The 23,594-nt window shown below is 41.5% G+C and overlaps 1 protein-coding gene across 2 annotated transcripts; it reads right to left on the bottom strand.

Moving 5' to 3' along the window:
• Nucleotides 1-5,934: 5,934 nt before the first annotated feature.
• Nucleotides 5,935-18,893, bottom strand: pdgfbb (platelet-derived growth factor beta polypeptide b). Of its 2 annotated transcripts, none has more exons than XM_073495203.1 (8): nucleotides 18,760-18,893; nucleotides 12,219-12,315; nucleotides 11,192-11,248; nucleotides 9,619-9,812; nucleotides 9,315-9,503; nucleotides 8,430-9,216; nucleotides 8,111-8,264; nucleotides 5,935-7,689 (listed from the first exon to the last, which is right to left on the bottom strand). In XM_073495203.1, exons 4-7 carry the CDS (start codon nucleotides 9,745-9,747, stop codon nucleotides 8,128-8,130), a joined length of 1,242 nt encoding a protein of 413 aa, XP_073351304.1. In that variant the 5' UTR covers nucleotides 9,748-9,812; nucleotides 11,192-11,248; nucleotides 12,219-12,315; nucleotides 18,760-18,893; the 3' UTR covers nucleotides 5,935-7,689; nucleotides 8,111-8,127. The 2 variants fall into 2 exon arrangements, with proteins under 2 accessions (XP_073351304.1, XP_073351303.1); XM_073495202.1 differs by lacking the exon at nucleotides 18,760-18,893 and adding an exon at nucleotides 16,904-17,569.
• Between the last annotated feature and the right edge of the window lie 4,701 nt (nucleotides 18,894-23,594).

The raw sequence follows: 23,594 nt of genomic DNA, 5'->3' as shown, positions 1-23,594 counted from the left end.
ATAATAACTGCAGTGCTGTGTTTTGACTCTGTAGGGCAGACCTGTCTGTTCACATCACACTTAGCATCAGCACCGTCTGTGTTTTAGCTGTCAGAGGTCATACTGAACCCTGTCCGTCTCCTCGCTTCGCTCTCTGTCTCATGTATTATAGTAAAGAGGAGAGTCTCAGTACATCACAGTCACTCATTTTCCAAATTAGATTGAATGATAAATTCTTGTACACAAATGTATAATCTTATTTTTTAATGTGGAGTTATAAATGGTTAAGAACGGCATGTGCATTAGTGTCAAGTTGCCTCATCACTGGGTAAGTTGTCAAACTATGCTGGTAAATTATCACATTATATTTTTTAACTAATAAGAACATGTATATAAGTAGGACCTTTCCACACTGGTTTTTACAGTAAAAAAGTATTTATATATACATTTATTCTTAATACCAGGGCTCTATCAGGGTCAAAACAGGAACCCATGTAAATAAATAAATTAACAAATAACAAATATACGAATAGTCTACTGTAGGAAACAAAGATTCATAAGTCTGTGCAGATCAAATGCACTCTTAGAAATGATAAAAAAACAAAACAAATAATTCAAAGTGACTATCTCAATTTAGGTATCAAAATAAACCTTGTCTCTCCTTTATGCTGTTGAAAACAGTATAAACATGCTTACTTGTCCTCGCCTCAAATTACAGTCACATAAACTAAATGTCGAGAGCAAAATGACTTCAGAACAGTAAACGGCATCTGTTCGCTGTGAGAATGTTTAAAAAGCGCCCTCTGGTGTCGGAGTTGCAGCCAGTGTGACGTCTTACCTGTGTGACAGGATGCCCCGATCTACCCTACACACAGTAACACACAGTAACACACACAGTAACACACAGTAACACACACAGTAACACACAGTAACACACACAGACATTTATGATTACAAAAAGTTCATTTTATTATTCATGGGGATGGATTTTGTGTTTTGTTAACCTGAGCACATGACCAGTGTGTGTGTGTTTATTTCTTCACAGGTGCGACATTGTCAGGTTACACTGTAAAAAAAGAGAGCATTTTCTTGTGTATTTTTTTAAATACACAAAAATATCAATAAAAACAGACGAGAATCTGCACACAATTTCAATGATTTTGCAGAAAGTTTAGTTTTTTCTACATGATAAAAATTAATCCTATTTGAACAAATATGTATTGATAGTTAACAGATGAAACTGTTACATTCAAGTTTGACACTGTACTTACATTTATAATATTTGATAACAGATTAGTGACAACAATAAAAGAAGTATTGGTTCTGTAGTCTGCAAAGATTTGTTTGTTAACTGACAGTTTTTTTTCGGTAGCACTTTATATTAGGGAACACATATTAACCATGAACTAGTTTCTTGTTAGCATGCATATTAGTAGCATATTGGCTGTTTAAGCCATTATAAATCACTTACTAATGCCTTATTCTGCATGATCATATTCTGCAACTACTAGGCCATTAACTACTGTGAGAGTTTTCCCTCAATAACTTCCTAATCACTGCTTATTGATAGTGAGTTAGGGAGTTGTTGTAAACCACTTAATAAGAATAAGCTAATAAGAAACTAGTTCATGGTTAATATGTGTTCCCTAATATAAAGTGTTACCGTTTTTTCTTGATCAGATTTGAATGTATTTTACAAACTAGTCAGCAACTTGAGACCTGAGTTATTTGGCAGCTGAGCGCTTCGTATACACTCTCTCTCTCATTCCCATGTGCACACACACACACACACACACACACACACACACACACACATTCACATTGTTATCTAATTTATTGCTCTGTTTATCTGCACATCTGTCTCGCCTAACAGGGCTGTGCAGAGTATTCAGTATTCAGCTCTGCCAGTATCTTGAAGCAAGTGTGTTATACACATGTGTTGTATGTGCATGTGTGAGGTGAAGCACATTTATATCATGAACATATTGTGCGATTGAGTGATGCACAAGCCTTTCTTGTTTCTGCAGAGGGAACACAATGCTGGAATTCCAGGCACGCTGATATCGACTTCCTGTGTTTTCAGCCCATCGCTAGGTACAACTTCCTGTCTGATGAGGCTGAGGAGCGGTTTGACACACACCGACTGAGTCACGGTGCCCGCAAAGACGCTAACGCAGCCGTCTATTTGGCCTTGACCGTACAGTGGAAGGCGAGGGGAAGGTGATTCGATGTGTTTTCCCAGCATTCCTGGCTTTTTTAGATGCTCAACCTCAAAAAACAGCCACATTCCTCACAGTCGCCGGCCGAGGACTATTGTTCCCTGGAAACAGGGAAGCTTTGAGTGACCGACTGAGTGAACGTGCGACAGATTCATATCGATCTTCATCAGTGAAATGAGAAAAGAATAGATAAAGGACAAAGGTGAGGGTTGATGGGAAGACCAGGGTTAGTGTGTGTGTGCTTGATGACAGAGTAGGTATGTGGTGATCTGTGTACAGCGTGTCCCTGTCCTTTGTCGTACATAAAAACAGGAAAATAAAAGTGCTGGAAGGTGTAGGGAGTGCGTGGCGCCACACGGATGCTTGTGTAACCTCCTGTTCAAAGGCCTCCTGTTTCCTCACCACTGTACATCAGGGATTGTAGGCCAGAGCGAAACAGACACAGACAGTTGTGTTGAAGATTTGTCTACTAAAGCGTTTGGACAAATAATTAGATGCTTTCTGTCAGAGCAGTGTAATGTCGTTTGGTTTCTTATCTTTGCTGTCTCCTCACTGACCTCAGACAGGATGACAGATGAGGATTGATTATAGACACAGGTGGAAATAACACTCTTGGCAAACATTCATGTGCAAGCGCTCTAAATCTGCCCTCATAAACAAAACATGCTTTTAATACCAGAAAAGAGTAACCATCAGCTCTCTGGTGAATGGAGAAGACCCGTTAAAAGGGTTTTTTTGTCAATATGGCAAGTTTTTCTCACTCGACTCACGGGTCTAAGGACAGAGGATGTCACTCGCTGTACAGATTGTAAGGCCCAATGAGGCAATGTGACTGTGATTTTGGAAAATATAAATAAAATTGATTTGATTTAAGATAAAATAAAATAATAGAAACAGACTTTTAGTTAAGTAATATGGAAGCTGTTCTGCGTGGATGCACGTTCAGAGAGGTCCGCCACATGTTTCAGTGCTTGATTTCACACACACACACACACTTGTCTACGTCACTTATGAGGACACTGCATACATTAATTCTCTAAGACGTTAACCGTACCTGCTTCGCGCTTCAAACAAACCCTTACCCTAACCTTAACCAGAGTCTTAACTTCAGCTGCTGCGACCTTCCAAAACCATCCAACAGCCACACCCGCCTCATACATTAAGCAACTGTTTCATTTGTTGTTGTTTTTTTTTCATTCTTTACATAACTTTTTCTGGCACTGCAACGCTGTGAATATCTTCCAGGACAGACTGTCTGAAAGTGTGCACCGTATTCCCATATTTATATAATTATTGTGTCTCGCTGTATAAATAGTGACAAGTGATGCCATGGCGGAAACCTGCAAATTTTCTCATGATCACCACTGGTTGCAAAAAGAAGTCAGATTGTATGGAAGCTTATGAGAAAATTACCCCACTTCTCACTAGATTTATTAAGTCAAGAAACAGTTTCCTAACGAGTTTTTGGTCCCAGTCACTAGTGTCAAGTCTTCAGCATGTAAATTCAGGTCCCATTCAGAGTAAAACAGTAGGGTCTGCTTTAGCGTGCGTCTACTGTGATTGACAAGTCGCTACCATAGCGTGTCCTTGGTTTCTCGGTCAGGTCCAATCATGATATCCTCCACAGCTCCACCCTCTTGTCCAAATACGGTCACTTCTTGCTCCAAAATACAAGATGGTGAGGCCCACTAAACCAGACTTGAGGCTTCAGAATGGTAGTCCACAAACCAATGGGTGACATCAGTGACACAGGGCGAACACGCAGGGACACTCACATTTAACATCAGTTTTATTTCAGTTGACCTTATATGTATGTTTTGGAGGTGCCAGAGGAGGACTTGATTGGAACTAACTGGTCACGATGGATCATTATATTGTTCCAGTGGTTGTTTGCTGGTTAGGTAACAGTGTTGTTGAGACCCAACAAGCCGTATCGTCCTTTAAGGTCAACCACTCAGCTATGAACCGTCTTTAGTCACAGTCCCTGGTCCCTGGGAGACCCCGCCACACTGTCATGGTGGTTGAGCCCTGTGTGTGTTTGTCACAGTCAACAAGCCTCCACGCACTTCTCGTTCCCACTCCCGTTTGAAGTCCATGGGGGGTTGGGAGCTGCTCGGACACCCGTGGAAAAGCAGGCATCCCACCTCGATGCTGAATTTAGAGATGGTCTGCTGTTTAGAAGTAGTACGTCTGTGTGAGATTGACAGTAAGGCAACGGGAAGTAATGGAGTCACGTACAGGGGGATTAAGGTTGAGACGCGGATGCTAGACAGATTTCTGAAAAATTCCCTCTTTAAAGCTTGTGATTCTTCTTACAAATTGTGTCGAGCCAAGGGGAAGAGCGTGTTAAGGCCATAATTACAACTGCAGACATAAGTAAGCCTCCTTTACTCTAAAGATGGTTAAATTCTGAGGGTATTAGCATTTATTATTCTTCAAAGCCATCCCTCGTATGATTCCAGTTAGACAGGGGAGCAGATGACTTCTTGACTTGATAATTAGCAGACAAAACTTCGCAGCTGGCTGCTGACTTAGGGCTTTTTCGCGGCCAAGAGTCAAGTGGGTAAATGTGAAAAACAAACCACAAAGAGAGTGCGTGCCAGAGTTCACCTACAGTACACCAACCCCCACTTTTTTTTATTTTCTCTCTCTCTCTCTCTCTCTCTCTCCCTCTCTCTCTCTCTCGTCAGATTGAACAGACCTCACTCTGAGTCAATATGATGTCTCTGGAGAGCCAAACTTAGTAAATAAATCCACCTGCTAGGAAAGTCAGAGGGTTCACTGGTGTCACAAACAGGTCAGCATTTATCCTAGTGACTTCTAGTGTGTCCTCCAAGAGTTTACTGTTCATAAAAACACCTGCTTCCTGACTATGAGCTGAAACTTTTATCTCCAGCCTCGGAATCTCACATGAACCGTCACGTAAATTGGGCAGTGACCCTGAAGTTGTACAGCTGTGCACGCTATAAGCCGATTGTTTTTAGACAATCGAAATTTGGTACATTTATGGTACGAATAACTTTGACGATCCTCTGACTTTTTCTCTATGAGATTGCCTTTTTTTTTTACATTTAGTAAAATGCTTGGACAACTACTGGATTGATTGAATTGGTTACAAACACTTTGGTGATCCCTCAACTCAACTTCATCTAACACCATCATCAGGATAAGTCCCAGCGTGGGCCCTTGTATCAGAAAAATGATATATGGCTGTTGATGGCAAGAGACGTATAATGTTTGAATTTTGGCATGATTACATAGTTGTTATTGTTTTTCTTCATTCTAAAGATTATTTTTTAACTGGAGAAAGTCGCAATTTGTCATAAAACTGCTGAAGTATATCACGTATAAAAATACGTCATTACAAAGAATACACACCCAACAAGTGTTGGGCTGTACTTCATTCTTATCAACCTCAGGTGTACATTGTGTCTTGTGTACTAATTAGCTAATCGTAGCATGCTAACACGCTACACTAAGCTTATCGTATGCATAAACATTATACCTGATTAGCATTAGCATGTTAGCATTGTACTACATTGTACTATGTTAGCTTCGAGCTCAAAGCACCGCTGAGCCAAAGTACAACTTCACGGAGATGCTAGCATGACTGTAGACTTCCATGTTGACATTCATTGTCGGCACATTTCATGACAAAACGTTGGCCTTTTTGGAGGCGGACTCATGGATATACGAGGAAAAACTTGGTGAAAAGGAATAAAAACACAAAACAAAGTAGATTTAAGCACATTAGCTTCTTATACCCATATGAAAAATAGCATTAGGTGGCAAAGTTATCACAAACATTCTGTTTTTTCAACATTTCTTATAATAAAACAGACAAAATCAGTAACAGTTGTAAGTTGGCATGAAAAACGTACAAGCCGTTCTTTTCAATAACTTAAGATGTTTGGATGATAATGGATTATTGGAGACTAGTAGCATCACCGCTGTGTTACTATGTGTTGTAACTAATGGAAACATAAAGGACAAGAAAACAATATGTACGTTTGGAAAGTGTGTCTTTTTGCTGGACTGATTGACTTGTTTTGACACTTTTTGTTTCCTGTAAATGGAATGTCAAAACAATGTGTTATAGATTAATAAATCAAATACGGTGGGGGGCAAAAATGTGTCTTTCAGCTCCTCCCAGAGTTTAAAAGGAATGTTGTTGATTGTTTCTACCAAAAATGAATCAGTGGAGAAAAGAGACATGTCTTTATGAAAGAGAGAAACAGGTAGATGCCTCTACATGAGTACTGAGATGCATGACAGAAGTGTAGGTGTGGGCACAAGTCCATACACACACTATACCACACACCTACGCATACGAAACAAACACATGCACACGTTTTTTTAAATAGAAGTTCAACTATGCATGATCCTGGGAGGTCACACGAGGTTTTCATCTTCTCTTAAAAAACCTACCCGCCATCGTGATGGATTATATCTCAGCCACGTGTCACCTTGTTTGCAGTATTTGTATAGAAAGTTAATCCACAGTAATGGTAGAGATAAATAAATAAAAACATAGCCTGATGTCAGGTCACAAGTGTAACACTATCACTTAGTATTCAGATAGCACCCTTTTCTTCACACTTGTGATGAGATTTTGAAAGTAAAAAAAAACCCACTGATGCAACATTTGATGTTTTTGTTCTCTGATCACGTCTGTGTGACTCCAGTGTTTGCAGTTAGTTAAATATAATTAAATATGGTTAAAGTGAAACCATCGCTGTGTTGCAGAGCTAACAAATGATATCAGGCCTTTGCACGGTGAATCTACACGGCTTTATCTTCCCAACACGGAGCACTGAGTATGTCTAGTGTGTCTATCACACGTCACAAATACTGCTCATTTAAGTCAACATTACCTACTGTTGGAGTCTATCCATGATTGTCTCTAAGATTATCAGAACACAACAGATTCTTCAATAACACAAAAGAGTTCTGTCCATTGTCATGTCCATTTTTCCACCAGATGCACTTTGTAGTCCAGTATGTTTGCGGTTATCACAAAGTCTTTCAGCAACAAACTTTGTCATTTAAACCTCGTATAGATTCGGTTCTGTCAAAGTCTAAGTGCAGTTTCTCTCTGTTGATATCAAAACAAGGTTTCCAGAAGATTTTTGAAATTGCACTGTTTTCCACAGCTCTACAGCGACGCAATTTCAGTCCCCCACAGCTTCTGTGCTTGCACACAATTCATGAGTCTTCGGCTGCCACTCGATACTTCATACCAACGACTGTCGTTGTGGAGGCAAGTGTTCTCTCGACAAGGTCCACCTTTCATTTATATTCCATCTTCTCCTTCACCTCGCCGTACTCCATACAGGTGTGGTTACAGGTTCAGCAGACAGACATTAGTAGTGTTACGGAGGAGATCTCACAGGACGAGCAGGTTACTGACAAGTGAATAAATACTTAAATGAAGGGAGTCACTCTTCTTCACCTCTGGATCCATGAAATACACCAAGTTCACTTTGTGTCCCTGAGGGAGAAACAGGAAGATAAACTTTAAACTTTGCACATACTGGCACAGTGAATCAAATATTAAGTGCATTAAAGTTCCCATGAAACAGCTTGCAGAGTGATATTTGCTTCTTTATATTGACAGTTCTGGCCCCAGAAACACTGAAGAAACTGGAGAAAGTGTTTCATTGGATGCCCGCTAGTGCAAGATGAGTCATCAACATTTTTTTATTGTTTTGCAGGAAACGACAAAATCTAAATTACTATTAAGAATACTCGTAAAATTACATGTTTGTTATGGTTGGGCCTGACTCCTGGAGTGGGAACTTATGGGAACTTAACTGATCATTTATTAAAAATAATACACTCATTTATTCAAAGATCATCGGTTCATAAATTATTATTTTGTTTTTTGTTTTTTTAACATTATGTGAACTCACCTGGGTTTGTCTGACTTCTACATTAGCATCGCTCTCATAGCTGCCTTGCTGATCCGTTTGCGATTCTTCCTCATCCTCCTCCTTGGACGGGCTGGGGGTCTGGGTCCTGCTGGAGCTGACGGCTGCCGTGTGGTCGTGGTAGTGGTTGTTGTCGCTGTCAGAATAGGATTTAAATGTTAATAAAAAAAATAGCAAAAATCTATGACTTCATGAAAATACTGGTGAGGGCAACAACACATCAACAGCACATCATTTTATTTTAGGTATTTCCCCCCTTAAAATTCTTATTTAACCCAAAGTATTAAAACATGTCTATTACCTGGTTTCTGAGTTGTTATTGTTTGCAGATGATGATGATGATGTTTACCATGCAGGTGATGCTGACTATCAGTTTCCTTTGCTCTCTGCCTCTCCTCTTCTTCTCGTTTCATCTGCTGCTGTCTCAGTATCTCCTTCTCTTGGTCCAGCCTCTTGTGGAGAAGCAGGAGCTCTTTTCTCTCCTGCTCCAGTTTTTCCTCCTCAATCTGTAATATCCTCACTTCGTCAGGAGTCTCATTGTCTCTCCGTCTTGCCTGTTCTCGAGGCTCTGGATTTGGCTCTTTGGTCGGTTTGAACCTGATCCCCACTCTCTCGCTGGTTGCCTCAGTAGGCCTGAACTTGTTGGATTTGTCTTCTTGCCATGATGGACTCTGTGTTTGTGTGCCTTCGTCCCTGCTCCTTTCTCCCTCGTTAACTGTCCCTTCAGTCCTGTTGTGCAGCAACCTATCCCCACCTTCCACCAACTTGTCCTTTTCCTCAACGCCATCATTATCCAGTGAGGAAACAGTCTTGTTACCATCTGAGATCCTCTCGACATTCTCCGGATTCCCAGTTTGGTCTTTAGTCCCAAGGAGCCTGGTGGAGTTATGTGCCCAGTGTGGACCAAAAATGATGCCCTCTCCAGATCGAGATGCGTCCTCCCCAGCCAGGCTGTAGCCTTCCTCAGTCTGAGTGAATGTGTCTCCTCTGGGGCTCCACTGCTGCTCCAGGAGATCCTCCAGGTGGGCCCTCTGGTTCTGCTTCAGCTCATCCCACTGGTGGAGTTCATCTTTGGAGTGCGCCTTGACCTTTGACAATTAAATTCAACAAATTTAGTTCAGCTAAATCTCACTATACTTCTTTGAAAATCAACCTGATAGCATGCTAAATAGCATTAACACTGTACCTGCTCGTGTCCGAGTCCTTGGCTGAGTGTCTGGTTTCGATGTTGGTGGCCGTGTTGTCTGCGTGATGATTTCTTCTTGGGCACAGGAGGACGTGGAGCGGGCTGACACCGGCACTCCACGTGATCAACCACCGACACCACTGCTTTAGCGTAAGTGGGTCTTTTGTTGATATACTCAATCTTCATGACCTGGACAGGTTGAGAGGAAGATGAGAGTCCGAGGATAAACATGGCGCCTGTTTGGGATGTTGTAGATGTAAATGTTTTGACATTTGTGTATGTTTCTGTGTTTCTGGTTGTTTACCTGTAAGTATCTGGTGTGCGTGACAACAGGGACACACTGTAGGCTCTTGGTGTTACAGCAGCCGGAGCAGCGCTGCACCTCAACACAGGGCGGCCATAACAGGAAGTTAGCGTTGCTACGGTCCAACATCGCCCTGGTGACCTCGACCACTTCTGTACGAACTTTACACAGAGCCTGCTGAGCCGGCTGGGCATCTGAGGAATGAGATATGACTGATTGTGAGCATGGATGGGTTACAAAACAATGTCACTCACGGCTGTAATAGTAATATAGTCAGTTTTGTGTCCTTCATAGTAACTTTGGGTCTGTTTGTAGTCATTTTGTGTCACTTTGTAGTCACAGTGTAGTCTCTTTGCTGTCATGTTGTGTCCCTTTGCTGTCATTTTGCATCTCTTTGTAATCATTTTGTTTCTATTTGTGGTCATTTTTATGTTCATTTTTAGTTCCTTTATGCGTATTTGAAGTCACTTTGTGTCTCTTTCCTTTCATTCTGCATCTCTTTGTAGTTGCATTCTGTCTCTTTGTGTCTCTGTGGTCATATTGCATCTCTTTGTAGTTCCCTTATGTCTCTTTGTGTCTCTTTGTGTCTGTGGTTATTTTGCATCTCTTTGTAGTCACTTGGTGCACATGGGACTCCTCATTATTTGCCACAGGAATCTAAACCCTCCCAAGTTGCTTGGCGCTGAGTGTCAAATGAGACCTCTAATTACTTTCAACTCCATTGAGCTTACTCACTCATCCACAGTGACTCACCTGGCTTGTTTGCATGGATATTTATGGAGTAGTGTGATAAGAAGCTCTCGTCACTGAATCCCAATTTACCATTTTATACAAGAGTGGCTGCAACTTATGCAGCTCACCTTCAACTGTCCCGTATTAACACAGCAGGGTGTTTCTAGCTCTAGTTGCAGAGCAGAAACATCCAGGCAGATTATAGTGTGAAACTCATGCATTTCAAATGAGTACATATGCTAAAACCTCCTCTGATCCGACTTGTTATTGCTTTGTACTCATCTGTTTCACATAAATATGAGGGGAATTCATTCCACTTTGTTTAACAAAGGTGAAATAGACTGCTCTATTTGAACATACAAGGACACAGATAGATAGAAGATGGGGCATGGCTTACATGTAGATTAATGAAGGGTCATTAGTATCTCCTCATGCCTGAGGGAATCCAGCAAAGTCACCCACACTGTTGTAGATTGGTGTCTAGTAATTCAGACATCTGCTTTATCATGATCACCAAAAAAGGTTAATGAGAAAGACTTTACCGTGTCACTAAAGCCATACTTGTCACATCAATCAACTCTCAGGAAGGGAGACTGAACACACACAGACAGTCCTCCACTAATGAGGATGGAGCACTTTTACATACATGGTGAAATCAGGAATCCTCCATGCAAACGCTACGACCTTTAATTAACCTATTTACGAGTATGAATACACTTTTTTTAAGATCTAAAGAAGCCACTGGAGAGTAGCAGCAGTCCATCTCTTTCACAGTATGAAATAAAGTCACGTCTTGCATGTACTCTAAACTAAAAAGTTAGGAGGTGGGGGGTTAGCTCACCAAGGCTCCTTGGTAGTCTGTGACCTCCATTGGCTGCAGAAGTCCCATCCTCCTCATCTGAGACAAAAACAAATACAGCATTTGATTTATGTAGACATGACAACTGATTTATGAATGGCTTGTGGTGTGTATTTTATTCGAAGGCCTTCTAGCGCCCTCTGCATGTGGGTGAGTAAATATGAGCATGCACAAGAAGATGGAGAAACAAAGAGGGTGTGGGGGTAGTTCATGTCACATGTGAGTGTGCACATGCAGGCAAATGGAGACCCAGACCTAAGTGTTGCACCGTTTTAATTCTCACCTTATATTTTGTGTATGTGTGTGTTTTTCCTGCTTCTTGTTTCATTGCATTTGTTTGCCTGAGTCAGTTTTATTACTGGTGATGTTCACTTGTCACAACTAGGGTAGAAAAGTAGCCTCTTACTGTTATTACAAACATTTTATTTACATTAGTTAGTATCATGTAGTGAACTCTTGTTTACAAACTTTTGCCATTACAACTGTACCTCAAACTATACTGTAATGAAAAAGCTGACAATTATGAGTGAACATTTTACATAAGTCAGCATATTGAGTGCATTAACTTTGTTGTCTCTGCATCACTGGGCTTCATTTACTGATGTGTTGTTGAGTGAAAACAACATGTACTTTATGTCTAAACTGCTTTTAGAGAGTGACAAAGTTTTATTGCTTGACTATAAAGCTTTTTGCATTTTATTTTTGAAAGAAACTCAAAAGCCCAATAAATGAGCTCCTCACATACAATAAGTGATATGGGTAGAGAAAATGTTATTGTAACTATATAGTTAGGTTTAGGCATAAGATAAGAAATGGATTAGCGCAGATTGTGTTATATTTGCTGAAAAGGGTTAAAAAAAGTGTTTGTGTTTAGGTGAATATTTAAGAAGTGTTAAGGTTAGAATGAGAATATGGACAGAACATGTTAGGATCTTGAATAACTCCCCCAATACTGAGTCTGGTTTCAACGTATGTATGAGCAGTAATATAAGAGTGTGCAGGTCTTTACCTACGGAGTCAGTGAGCAGCAGCAGCTGAAGGTCCTCTATGGACGAGATGGGGCTGTTTCTAACCAGCTCCACCAGGGCTGCAGGCAGAGGGTCCCCCTGAAACACATGAGGATATATGATTTAATATATGACACCAAAGAAATAAGATACATCACTCTAGATGTCAGAGAACATGATTATCGGAAAAAGCACAAACTATTCTTCTCAGGAGATGGAGTAAGACTGCAGAACGTCTGCCATTTCACAAGTGTTTTTGTTAGTCTGTGCATCTGCTCGAAATGTAAACAAGATGGTATCCCTTCTATCAAAAACCAAAACCCAACATTGGAAACTCTTTCCTGCTGTTGCTCTAAAACAGGTCTTTTTATATAACAACTAAATAAGTTTGTAATGCTGTGAGAGGTTTGTTTACATCAGTGATGACACATCAGGCCTTTAAACATTGTCCACACTAACTCAAAATGAAGGAATATATCACTGAGTGCGACAGCGTAGCTCTTTTATATGTTTTTAATAGTTTTTGGAAGACAATGGAATTTTTTTTGCATGGAGGCATAAACTATATCAGGTTGTGTCTCCACAGGAAATTCTTCCATTTCTGGTGACAAAAGGACAACACAACACCTTAAACAACGTGCATTTGACTAAATATTTCCATACCACAACACTAAAAACCAAGCAGCAGCTCTAAATTGTGATTCTATGGACTGACTGTGGGTTTAACCCCCCCAGTCATTAATGGGTAAGACAGCTAGAGGGAGGGGGGGTATTAACCAAAGCAGACACACAATGGTCACTAAGAGCAGGGTGAATGACTATTGGCGTTGTGTCTTCTCATCTGCTAACATTTAGGGGTCAAAGGAGTCAGGAAGGAGTCAGGAAGTGGGGGAAGGAGTGATACGGAGAGGAGGAGAGAAAAAGAGGTATAATAGATGAATAAAAGACGGGTTAAAATGGACAAGGATCAGACGTGGGTCGAGACACTTCCTCACATTGCTTTTAAACGCTGTGGATGTGCTTCATTTGGTTTGTCAGCTCACGGCGAGATGGAACCAATGAAGATGATCTCAAAGGAGCTGGTCTGGCTAGTGCACCAGTAAAGACAATGTTCACTTTCTTATTATTCTTATTAAAGTTGCCCGCCTTTACTTTTTTTGTGTTTGTAAGATTCCATTCAGGTTCTGGAGAATATAATGAATCCCTACGGGAAGCAGGTTTTAGCCAAAGGAAGCAGCCATCCATGCATGAACATGTATTCTCATCCTGCCCGTACTATACGCCATTGACTTTCCCCCATTGTTGCTTGGACTTTTCAGAGAGTCAAACTGTCCAGCAGGGAAATGCCTGCTGTATTACGCTCACATCTCTGCTGCGGAGCTGCCCATGCCCCTGAGGAGTCATCATGCCGATTTCTTCCCTTCGCCAATGGAGAAAATCTGCCTGCTTGGCTAATTGTGTCTGATGTTAATTATAGGATGTGTGCCTTTGTCCACAGTGGTGCCTGCTGTCATGACGATTTGTGTAGCAGGAAATACTAAATAAACACTTTGGTTCTGATAAACAAAACAGATGTAAACAGATTCGAAATCCCCAGACAGAATGTGTAAACACACATTGATGATGCTTAACGGCAACTATGGCACAGAGATATGATCCATTAAACATATCAGATGACCTTTAAGAAGGTATACAGGAGTATACGAGGATGATATCAGTGAGTTTAATGTAATACTAAAAAAATGATTATTTGGTGCATTGTGATTCTATTTAAATGAATAACAACATGTATTTGCACCTTTGATTCCTGTTTACAATAATAAACATAATGTGTTATGAAACTGCCATGATGAAAAGTTAGTCTGTAGACCTGACATGTGTCGTTTTTGCATTCTAAGCTAGCCTAACTTGTTAGAAAATGTCTTGTATAACGAAACTGTTCCCTATATTGTCCACAATAACATCCCTCTTTCCATATCATGAGGGTTTAGGCTGTCCCGTATACTTTCTGCCATTTTAAAATAAAAATGTTGTCATGATCCAGCACAAATCACCTGAAGCGAGCTCCTATCCCCTGAAGGCTGTTGGACATAGTGAGGAATGCCAGGTACAGGCAGCGGCTGCAGCGGGCAGGCGAGGAGAAGGAACATCTAATCGTACATAATTAGAGGGTCGAGTTTGCTGCCGGCGCAGCAGCAGCAGCAGCAGCAGCACACGTGTGAGGTTTCACATGTCGTCAATGAAACTCTGCTTACACGTGCGCAATAACATATGAATGAATATGATTTTAATTAATTCCTTTGTCATAATTTACCTTCTGAGGTGGAAAGGCGCCTGATGCAATTAAGGATAATGATCAGCTTTTGTTAACCAAAAGTAAATGTCTGGATTCCTCCGTTTGAATTCTCAGTATAAGTAGCACTTCATATATTAGCACGTTTTTAAATTATCACCCACTCAACACTTTCTCCTACAATAATGCTCTTTCTATACAGACTCCATCATTTCACAGCTGCCATACTATCACTTTAAACCCTAACAAGGGGAATTCCTGGTTGTATACCTCAAAGCCTTTGTAGGCGTTCTTGCTCTATAACACTGTGTCAAATTTGATCTTTCCTTCACATGTGGTGCCTACAGAAGCCATAAAATAAAAAGAGGGGTTGATGAAAGGGATTTAAAGTCATCCATCATAACTGTGTTTCACTCCAAGCCTGCCTTCATGTGGAGTAGTCCCAGTGATGGAAGACTATGTGTGTAAATTGTATGGGTTTAGTGAATTAAAGGAGGAATGAAACCACTTGTGATGCCAGAATTTGATAAGAAGCTAAAGGAATTATAAATTAGTTTTGTTGCATTTATCTAATCCAGTTTTATTGGTTTTACTTGAATTGACAGCTAATAGTTTGTGTGCAGAAGTTGTACAGTCCTATGAGCAAACTCGCAGATGGGCTGTGCCCTCATTGTTGACTTGTTTAAATCTCCACTTCCCATGAGTGACTCGTTAACTGCGCGTGTGTTTTGACCCCGTTTAATTTTACAACTGGCCGACACTGGCGGTTCATTGTGGGGCTGAATTGTGTGCGTCAGAAACAGAGATGAAATCTGAATGGAGGCAGAAATAAAGATAAAATCACACCCAAAGAGCGTCTGAACCTTCTTCTATAGGCTTTATTTTATCAAAAGAGGTCAAGATTTTTCTCTAAAATGAACATTAGGCTATGTCAGTTATCCTCAAGCCTCACTTGACCTAGACAAGACCCTCGGTTAAGTTTTGTCTTCCTGTTTGACCTCAGCAGGCGGTCAGACTTCGCCCATCAATCCTGCGTCTATATTTCACCACTGCCTGCTCGTTTTCACAAGTTTTTAGGAAACTTTTATTCAGACAAACTTGGCATTCAAGGGTCCTATTTTGAAGAAAAGTTGATTTCTGAGTTTCATTTCCTACTTGTTAAATACTGATGCTTTGGGATTGTAGATCGGGTTGGCCACCATCCCAATTTGACGAGTTGGGAATGACACTCACAAAATCAACACTTCTTAGGGCCGTTAAAAATGAAATATTGATATCGCGTTGATAATACACAAGAAAATGATCCAGCACCTTAAATCTTGAATCATTTCCGTTTCTTTCTGTTCTCGCTTTGGTTGCCACGTGCCATAAAGCGGAAAAAGGAGGAAGAAGACACAGTAACTAGCTAGCTACTACCACAGCGTGTGGCTAAAATCATGGCGGAGTTGGCCACAATAATCACGTCATCATAAGCAGCACTGAAGTGGTTCTCTGAGGCTGGAAACAGCAATAATAAAGTAAGTGCCTCATCTGTGTCACAAACTAGCTGAAATTGAAATGGGGTTCTGCACTTGTCTCCTTTTAAGTTTTTAGATGTCCGACATTCAGCAAGACAAGTGATTTTACATCGTGTTGATGAAAAAAGTGTCACTGCAACTGTTACTAACATGTGGCCTCTACATGTTCCAGTATGATGATGATGCTGCTCACTGACTGAGTTATGGCCTCGTTCAACATCTGGAGCCTCATCCACAAATGCATCATTTGACCCACGTGGAGCATCCAGCTGTGAAAAGAGCCTATCATGGCAGGCCTCTGTTTCCTGGCTCATCACACACAGAGGACGACCTCTGCATGTGTCCGCCCCTGGGCATCCATTCATAATGCCAGTTAATGGGAGGAATAACAGTTATTTTCTGCGAGGAATCCCAACCCCATTCAGAATCACATAAGGAAAAGACTGGATTTTGTGATGAGGCGGGAATGAAGCAGGTGCACAAGTCCAGTCATAAAAAAATCACCTGTATTTGATTACAACGCTGTTTTTTGAGCATTCTGCTTTACTTTTGTTAATATTACTCATAATTTAGGTCCACAGGACAACAAAATGCTGCAGAATTATGAGCAAAACATACAGTAATTCACCATATTTGAAAAATGGTGAGGTGCTTCTTGGCTATAAAAGGATTTAAACATGAGTGTGGAGTAGTTGTAGAGAAGCTAGCATGATTTTATGGTACTTTAAAGCCTTTTGTGTCAGCGCTCGTGCACAATTTCCCCCAAACCCCACTTGTTTCTCGTGACATTTGTAAAGCGTGACTCAAAACTCCTCACAGGTGCTCCTGTGAAGGTAAAGCATCACTTAAAGCTCCGTAAAAACTGACGGAAACTCACCTCGGCGACGCCAAACCGCAGACACGCCGCCAGCAACGCGAGCAGCAGCTGCACCCACGAGCTCATGTTGCTGCCCAGCCTCGAGCCTCTTCGACGGACCGGGCATTTATGGAGGCGCGAGAGTCCCTCTCTCCTCAGCACTGCGCGCGGGGGGACAGCGGCTCGTCCTGCGGGACTGCGCGCGCGTGGACCGCCCGTCCCCACTGTGGTCTCTCCAGCAGAGATACCCGAAGAAGAAGGAGGAGGAGGAGGAGGAGGAGGAGGACGAAGAAGAAGAAGGCAGTCCCCCTTAAAATAAATTAAAAACTAAAAAAGTTCCTCCGCGCTGGATTTAAAAACAAAGAAGAAAAAAAGCTCCAAATTTTAATTACTTTTCTTCAGTCTTCTCTATGTAATTGTTTTCTGCTACAAAAGGCAAATACATTTAATTAATTAATTATTTAAAAGGCATCTCCACGCAACAACGATCAGAACTTCTCAGGAAAGAAAAAAAAAACTGTCCAGGACGATCAGAAAGTAAGTAAAGTTTCAATTATTCCAAAGACGATCAATTAAAAAAATCCAATTCTCTTCTCAGGGGGGTCTCTTTAACCGTGAAGCTTACAGGCTGAGCGTCTCAAGTAACGTCGCACGCTAGTTTGCGGTCCTCTCCTTCCAAGGAGTCTTATCAATAAGCAGAGCTCGGTGCGCCTCAGCCCTGGACCTGCCTGATTACGCAGCGCTGGTGTTGGTGGTGTCGGTGGTGGTGAGGGACAGAGCAGATTTCCAAGAGTCTGCTGCTGGTCCGCTCGACAGTATCTCTCTCCCGCCCCCTGCCTGAAGAATGGGTGATAATGTGCGCACATGAGTCCACACAGCAGCCTCTCTGAGCAATGTTTCCTCTGTCGTGAATCATTTATTCAGATATTCCCGAGGCTGGGCCAAGTCCTGTGGGCTTGTCTGCTCATCTGAGGACTGTTTTGGCCACATGAGCAGAAATTTTACGGCACACGCAGCAAAATGATGAGTATTATCAACCCAACCTAGAGTCAGTGTTTATGCGCAGTGGCATTAGGAGTGAGTGCTTTATTCAAGTGTCTTCTACTGTTTAGGTGACTTTACTCCACTACAGTTACTGAACAGCAGTAGTTAGGCTACTCTAAAAAAAAAAAAATACATATAAAATATGATTATAATTGCAGATCAATACCCAATGGCTCCAACTTGACAAATAACAACAGTAAATGCTTCAGTTCGTCTGTATTTATGATATCTTCTGCACACTGACTACTTTTGCTTTTCATAATTTAAAGGAGCAGCTCACCCAAAAATCAATTATTTTTTGATTTTTCAATTATTATCTATTAGGCTGTTTTTTAACATTGTAAAACAAGTCCCCATCTACTTCAGTTGTTTAGGAGAATGCTGCAACGCTGTTTTGTTGTGAAGTTTCAGAAATGTTCTTTGGACTACGAAAGTTCACTTGACTTTCCATCAGCATCAGAGTGAGTTGATAGTGACTGAATTTTAATTTTTGGGTGAACTGTTCCTTTAATTACGTTCATGTACTTTTTACTTGAGAGAGATCTTGAATGCGGTACTTTAACTCGTAATAGAGAACTCTCTGTCATTGTCGTATTGCTACTACTATTGCTAAAAGAAACAATCTGATGATGTGTTCTGCACACTGACTACTTTTATCTTTAATCATTTAAAGGAGCAGTTCACCCAAAAATGCTTACCCCAATACCAATCGAAAGTTGGGTAAAGTTTTGTAGTCCACTCTGTCATTGTCATATTGCTACTACTGTAGCTATTGTTTGAGGGCACAACGCACCCATCAAACTTCTATTAAACAAAAATATTCCAGCTCTTACCTTTTTTTTTGTTTGACCCGCTGCTGATGTCCCATCCCCAGATGTCCCATCCCCGCCTGCAGTGTCTTGTCATCTCCGAAGTCACAGTCTTGGTCAGAGACACTGTAAATCACCTCCATCCTGTATGATCTGGGGTCTTGGTCCGGACAAACTCTTGGTTCATTGGCTCCACGGCTAACTGAGTCATGAGCTGATAATCTCACATTAGCTAGCTGCAGTCAAACTTATCTAGCAAAGAGCAGCTGTCAGTTACCCTAGTGATATGCTGCCCCCATAATTTTGGCTAAGCTGTCATGAGACCATTATAACTGTGTCATGATTATTTGACCTCAGCGGTACAATTTGGACTTGACATTAAAATGTCATGAATTGTTATTACACTCTTAAATGCATTTTCACTCACTGTTTTAATTCATGAAGTTTATGTGAAACAAAAGATGCTTTAAGCAAAGTCAACACTCATGAATAACCAGAAGAGTAACCGTGACCCTAAACTCAGCCTGTTGCATAACAGACCTTTATGTAGGTACTATTGCCGGAGAGGTCACAGGGATAGTTGCCATGCCAACTGACTCCTCTTGTTACCTCAGCATCACCGCTAGCTGGGCTATCAGGAAACAAAAGGTGTTTCTAAATATCACAGGAGTTATTCTCAGAGTCCTGACCTTTGACGGCCGCTCATGTTTAGGGAACATTTTTGAACAATGCCTGACGGTGACTCTGCATGTTCAAACTCAGCCCCAAATATAGTATTTCAGCCAGCCAACCTCGAGGAGACGTGACGGGGGAAAGAGCAAGAAAGTTTTTTTATCATGGACGAAAAACATTTGAAAGGTGAAGCTCATTAAACAATAAAACTGCTCAATAAATCCATGACTTATTTCTGACTGAAGGCATTTCAGACAGTCTGCTCAAACTCCACTGTAGTGTAGTCATGAACAATGTCCCCACAGTCACTCAGTCTTTTCTTCCAGTTCAATCATGGCCCGGTGAATAATAGGATGCCATTGTTTTTCTAACAAGAGTCAATGGAGGAAACAGCATGAGCTATGGAGCTATATTTACACTCTGTTTCATATTCGCACGTTTGGCCAAGGCCACTGGCTGTATTGTGACTTGGGATACCAGTGCAGTGAAACACTAAGGACACGCTGGTGATGCAAAGTGTGACACGGTCAAACGTCATATCTTTTTGTAGCCTATATTATAGTGATGTAAAAATTAAAGGTTAGATACAGTGTATATGATTTGAAACATTAATGTAGGAGCAAACAATTATTTTCTATGTAAAGATCGGAGGAATGGCGTCCTGAACAGATAATGACATCACACTCCCTCTTTGAGCTTCTCTGTTCTTTGTTGTGGCCAGGTGAGCATGTGAGTCCCTGTCTGTCCTCCCTGTGTCTGTTTTCAAAATGGCCACCTCGTAAGAAACTTTCTCTCATATTACAGCCAATCAGTACACTAAAATATGTTTCTGAAAAGATTTTGTCCGATAACATCTAACAAGTCTATAAAAGACGCATTATTAAATCATTTTATTATAAAATGATTATTTATTATTTACTGGAGGGCTACACTGGAAATTAAGCAGCTTTGTGGGTGAAAGTCTTTGGTGCGCAACATCTACAGGCTCCACAATGCTGGAGCATGTTGGCTCTGTCTCTGATGCTGTTTCCAGCTCTCCTTATACATCCATAGTTCACATGCTGCTTTTTTTTTTTAAACTATATTGAGTAAGCAAAGGGCCCATTTGTTTTGGTCTGAGATGCCGGTGCTGTAGTGCGATATCTAGTGGCAGTGAATATCACCTTTAACCTTTAACTGTTACCATTCGAGTAGTTTGCCAAACAATACAAACACAGCTAGTCAAACCATACATCGTTAAAAGAAAGCTTAGATTCTTGTGATTCAGTTCATGTAAATCATTTCAAGATAAAACCACATCAGGCAGGCGCAATCGCAAATGCTTTCTCATGCTTTTATCTGTCAAAAAAAAGTCCACTATTTGAAAGCAAGACACCTCATTTGAGCAGTTAGGAGCTTTTATGCCCGCCCTGTGGCCTGCAACAGCCAATGAGTGATTTCATCGACAGGAGGCCCACTCCTTGTTCATCCCCTCTCTGTAGAGCCACTTACAAACAAGGCCCCAGCTGATTAACGCACCATGTAGCCAATGAGTTTTCAGATCTGTGAATATATAATTTAAATGGGTGGGGTGTTTAAGCCACAAGCATGGAAATTAGGAAAGTTTGTGTAATTGTATTCACATTTCTCTTTGAAAAGGCTGTTTTTCCACCTAAGCGTTTGTTTGTGAATACTTTAGACTGGGATAGGGTTTTAGACGTTTTCGTATGGTTGTACATACATTTCCAGAATTGGTAACAGGTGCCGTTGTTTTTTGTTCTAAAGTTCAAAAAGATATTTTCACTTGTAAAGAACAAAAACACTATTTTCTACAAAGAGAAGAAAATAGGGATACAATTAAGGGTTTAAATGGTTTCCTTCATTATTTTGTGTTCCTTCATCTTACCTATGCTATCAGTGTTGCCATTTTTATGACCCTGCACACGTCAAAACGTTTTTTCAAAATTTTTATCTTATGCTCAGGTTGTGGCTCCCAAAACATGAGCGTGTGGTGTGTTTGGTTTCTAAGGGAAAGGGGAAGAGGAGGAGGAGAAGGAAGAGGAGGATGAGGAGGGGGGGTGTTGCAGGTTCTTGACTGGAGGTAGGGATTTTCCCACCGGGACCTGCATTCATATCACACTATAGTAGACTCTCTCTCTCTCTCTCTCTCTCTCTCACTCTCTCACACACACACACACTGACTCACACCTGCGCCTGTAACATCTCACCACAATCCCTCTGAGAGAAGGCCATCCATCATTTTCTGCAGAGGCGACAACTTAATAAGAAACATCCATAAAAATACTGTACATGCATGCCTAAAGCTCAGCAGTGTGTGAGCGTGTGTGTGTGTTTGTGTGTGTGTGTGTGTGTATGTGTGTGTGTGTGTGTGTGTGTGCGTGTGTGTGCAAAAAACACACACTTTAGTCTCATAAAGGTATACATACAGACACGTGTATCTTAGGAAAGCTAAATGCATGCAGAAACGCTCTTGCATGTGCACACGTGTCTCAACTGTACACACAAATACACACACACAGTGAAGTTGCACATTAAGAGCCTTCACACATGTTAAAGTACTGTTGTGTGGAACACATCACACCCACTCAAACATTGGCTCACACACACACACACTCACTGTCCCGAGCTGACGACCAATTTGGCCATGAACGGAGCACAGAGGGCCCTCTATGCTTCACAATTGAGTGAGAAATGACAGCACTCGCTCAAATATTTAAGAGCTTTTCAGAAGATCCGGAGAAGGTCAGAGCACCCTGAACCGATCTCCGATTGAACAATGATGACATTTGATTTCATGCGTTCTTCCGTCGTCGGCTGAAAAGCTTCAGTGGTTAATTTGACGCAGCAATCGCATATTTGACCCCCCACACACGGTCCGCTTTTCTAGATGAAAAACATGAATCTACTGTATTTGTGTTGTACAAGAAGTATGCGCACGTGTGTGTGAGTGTGTGTGTGTGTGTGTGTGTGTGCAGAGGTGCACGTTCGGCTGCCGTCACATGCATCAGAGTACAGAGAGGGGGACAATTGACCCTCGATTAGTCGTGGGGATAGACTCTCTCCTGCGCGTGTCTCTGAGATAATAGAGGATCATGTAGACCAAATGGACTAATGGGAAGTCATTAGTTGGCCCCTCGAGCCTCGAGTATGACCGCTCACCCCGGCTCTCAGGTTTCCAAATCCCAGGAGGAGGAATGTGGCTGAATCAGATCAAAAGACGAAACAGGGTTAGATTCAGGTGCAAAGACAAGCGGCTGATTTATTCATATTCAGCAGAAACCTCTCTAACTCCTCTCTCTGCACAGTTAGATCAACCACGACAACAGGAATCATGTGCGACTTCTATAACAGCCTCTAAATGATTCTGAATATATAATAATACCCTCTCAGGTATTTCTGTTTCTATTTTGCATCCATAACCCGGCAGGAACGAGCTGAGTGTGGCTGTGACCAGTTAAAGCAGCTCCAAGCCTTCATGTCTCAGCAAGGATCTGTCAGCAGCGGCTAACGAATGGGTCTGAATGAGAGAAAGAGAGAGAGACTGACAGTGAAGAATTGTTGGAATGCACTCTATTGAAACGAGGCCGGAGAGAGAGGAAGGTATAGAAAATGAGAGACGGACAGGAAAAGGACCACTGAGACGCGCAGAAATGCCTGATTTAAAAAACGCCACAATTAGAAATACAGTATCCTGGGCTACATGTCTGTCTGTCTGGAGGAAACACACAGTCAGTTTGTGTCAGAGTGCCTCTGGAACACAGCCAGCAGCAGCCCCTCTGATGTTTGTAGCACTGATGTTGCAAGAGAGGCTACAGCTGATACGGACTCTTTAAGGCTGTGTCCTGAAAGTTAATGCCAGCCTGTGCTCGTGGTGCACTTCAGGTCACTGTTGGCTCAACTTGTCTGTGTCTAGTTTCACAGTAAACATAGATTTTGTATAGAGTAGAGGGGATATGTGAACTTCTCTAGCCTAGCCTGCTATACTCATATCAACATATGGACGTGGATCATTTATTAGACCATGAAGCTCATGCAACAACTGACTCAGACAGTATGAATGTGTAGTCTGTTACAGATAACGCTGACTTTTATTGGGTGTCAAAACCGAGCCAAAATGTTAGCAGCGGTCCGGACATGTCTTCAGGCAGGACTGAACAAAGAAAATAACCGAAGTGTGTCATGTAATG

The sequence above is a fragment of the Pagrus major genome, chromosome 23, assembly GCF_040436345.1.
Source record: "Pagrus major chromosome 23, Pma_NU_1.0".
NCBI classification, from domain to species: domain Eukaryota; kingdom Metazoa; phylum Chordata; class Actinopteri; order Spariformes; family Sparidae; genus Pagrus; species Pagrus major.
Note: the sequence above shows the minus strand (reverse complement) of the source record. Positions and strands in the feature narration are given on the sequence as shown.

Bases quoted from the DNA above. Each gene is read 5' to 3' on its own strand.
- pdgfbb (XM_073495202.1), bottom strand. From the start codon at position 16,969: ATGAGCTCGTGGGTGCAGCTGCTGCTCGCGTTGCTGGCGGCGTGTCTG. The intron at 9,813-11,191 runs GTGAGCTAACCC...CTCATTCCTCAG, and splicing joins CAGACTACCAAGGAGCCTTG to ATGCCCAGCCGGCTCAGCAG. The intron at 9,217-9,314 runs GTACAGTGTTAA...TAATTGTCAAAG, and splicing joins AAGGACTCGGACACGAGCAG to GTCAAGGCGCACTCCAAAGA.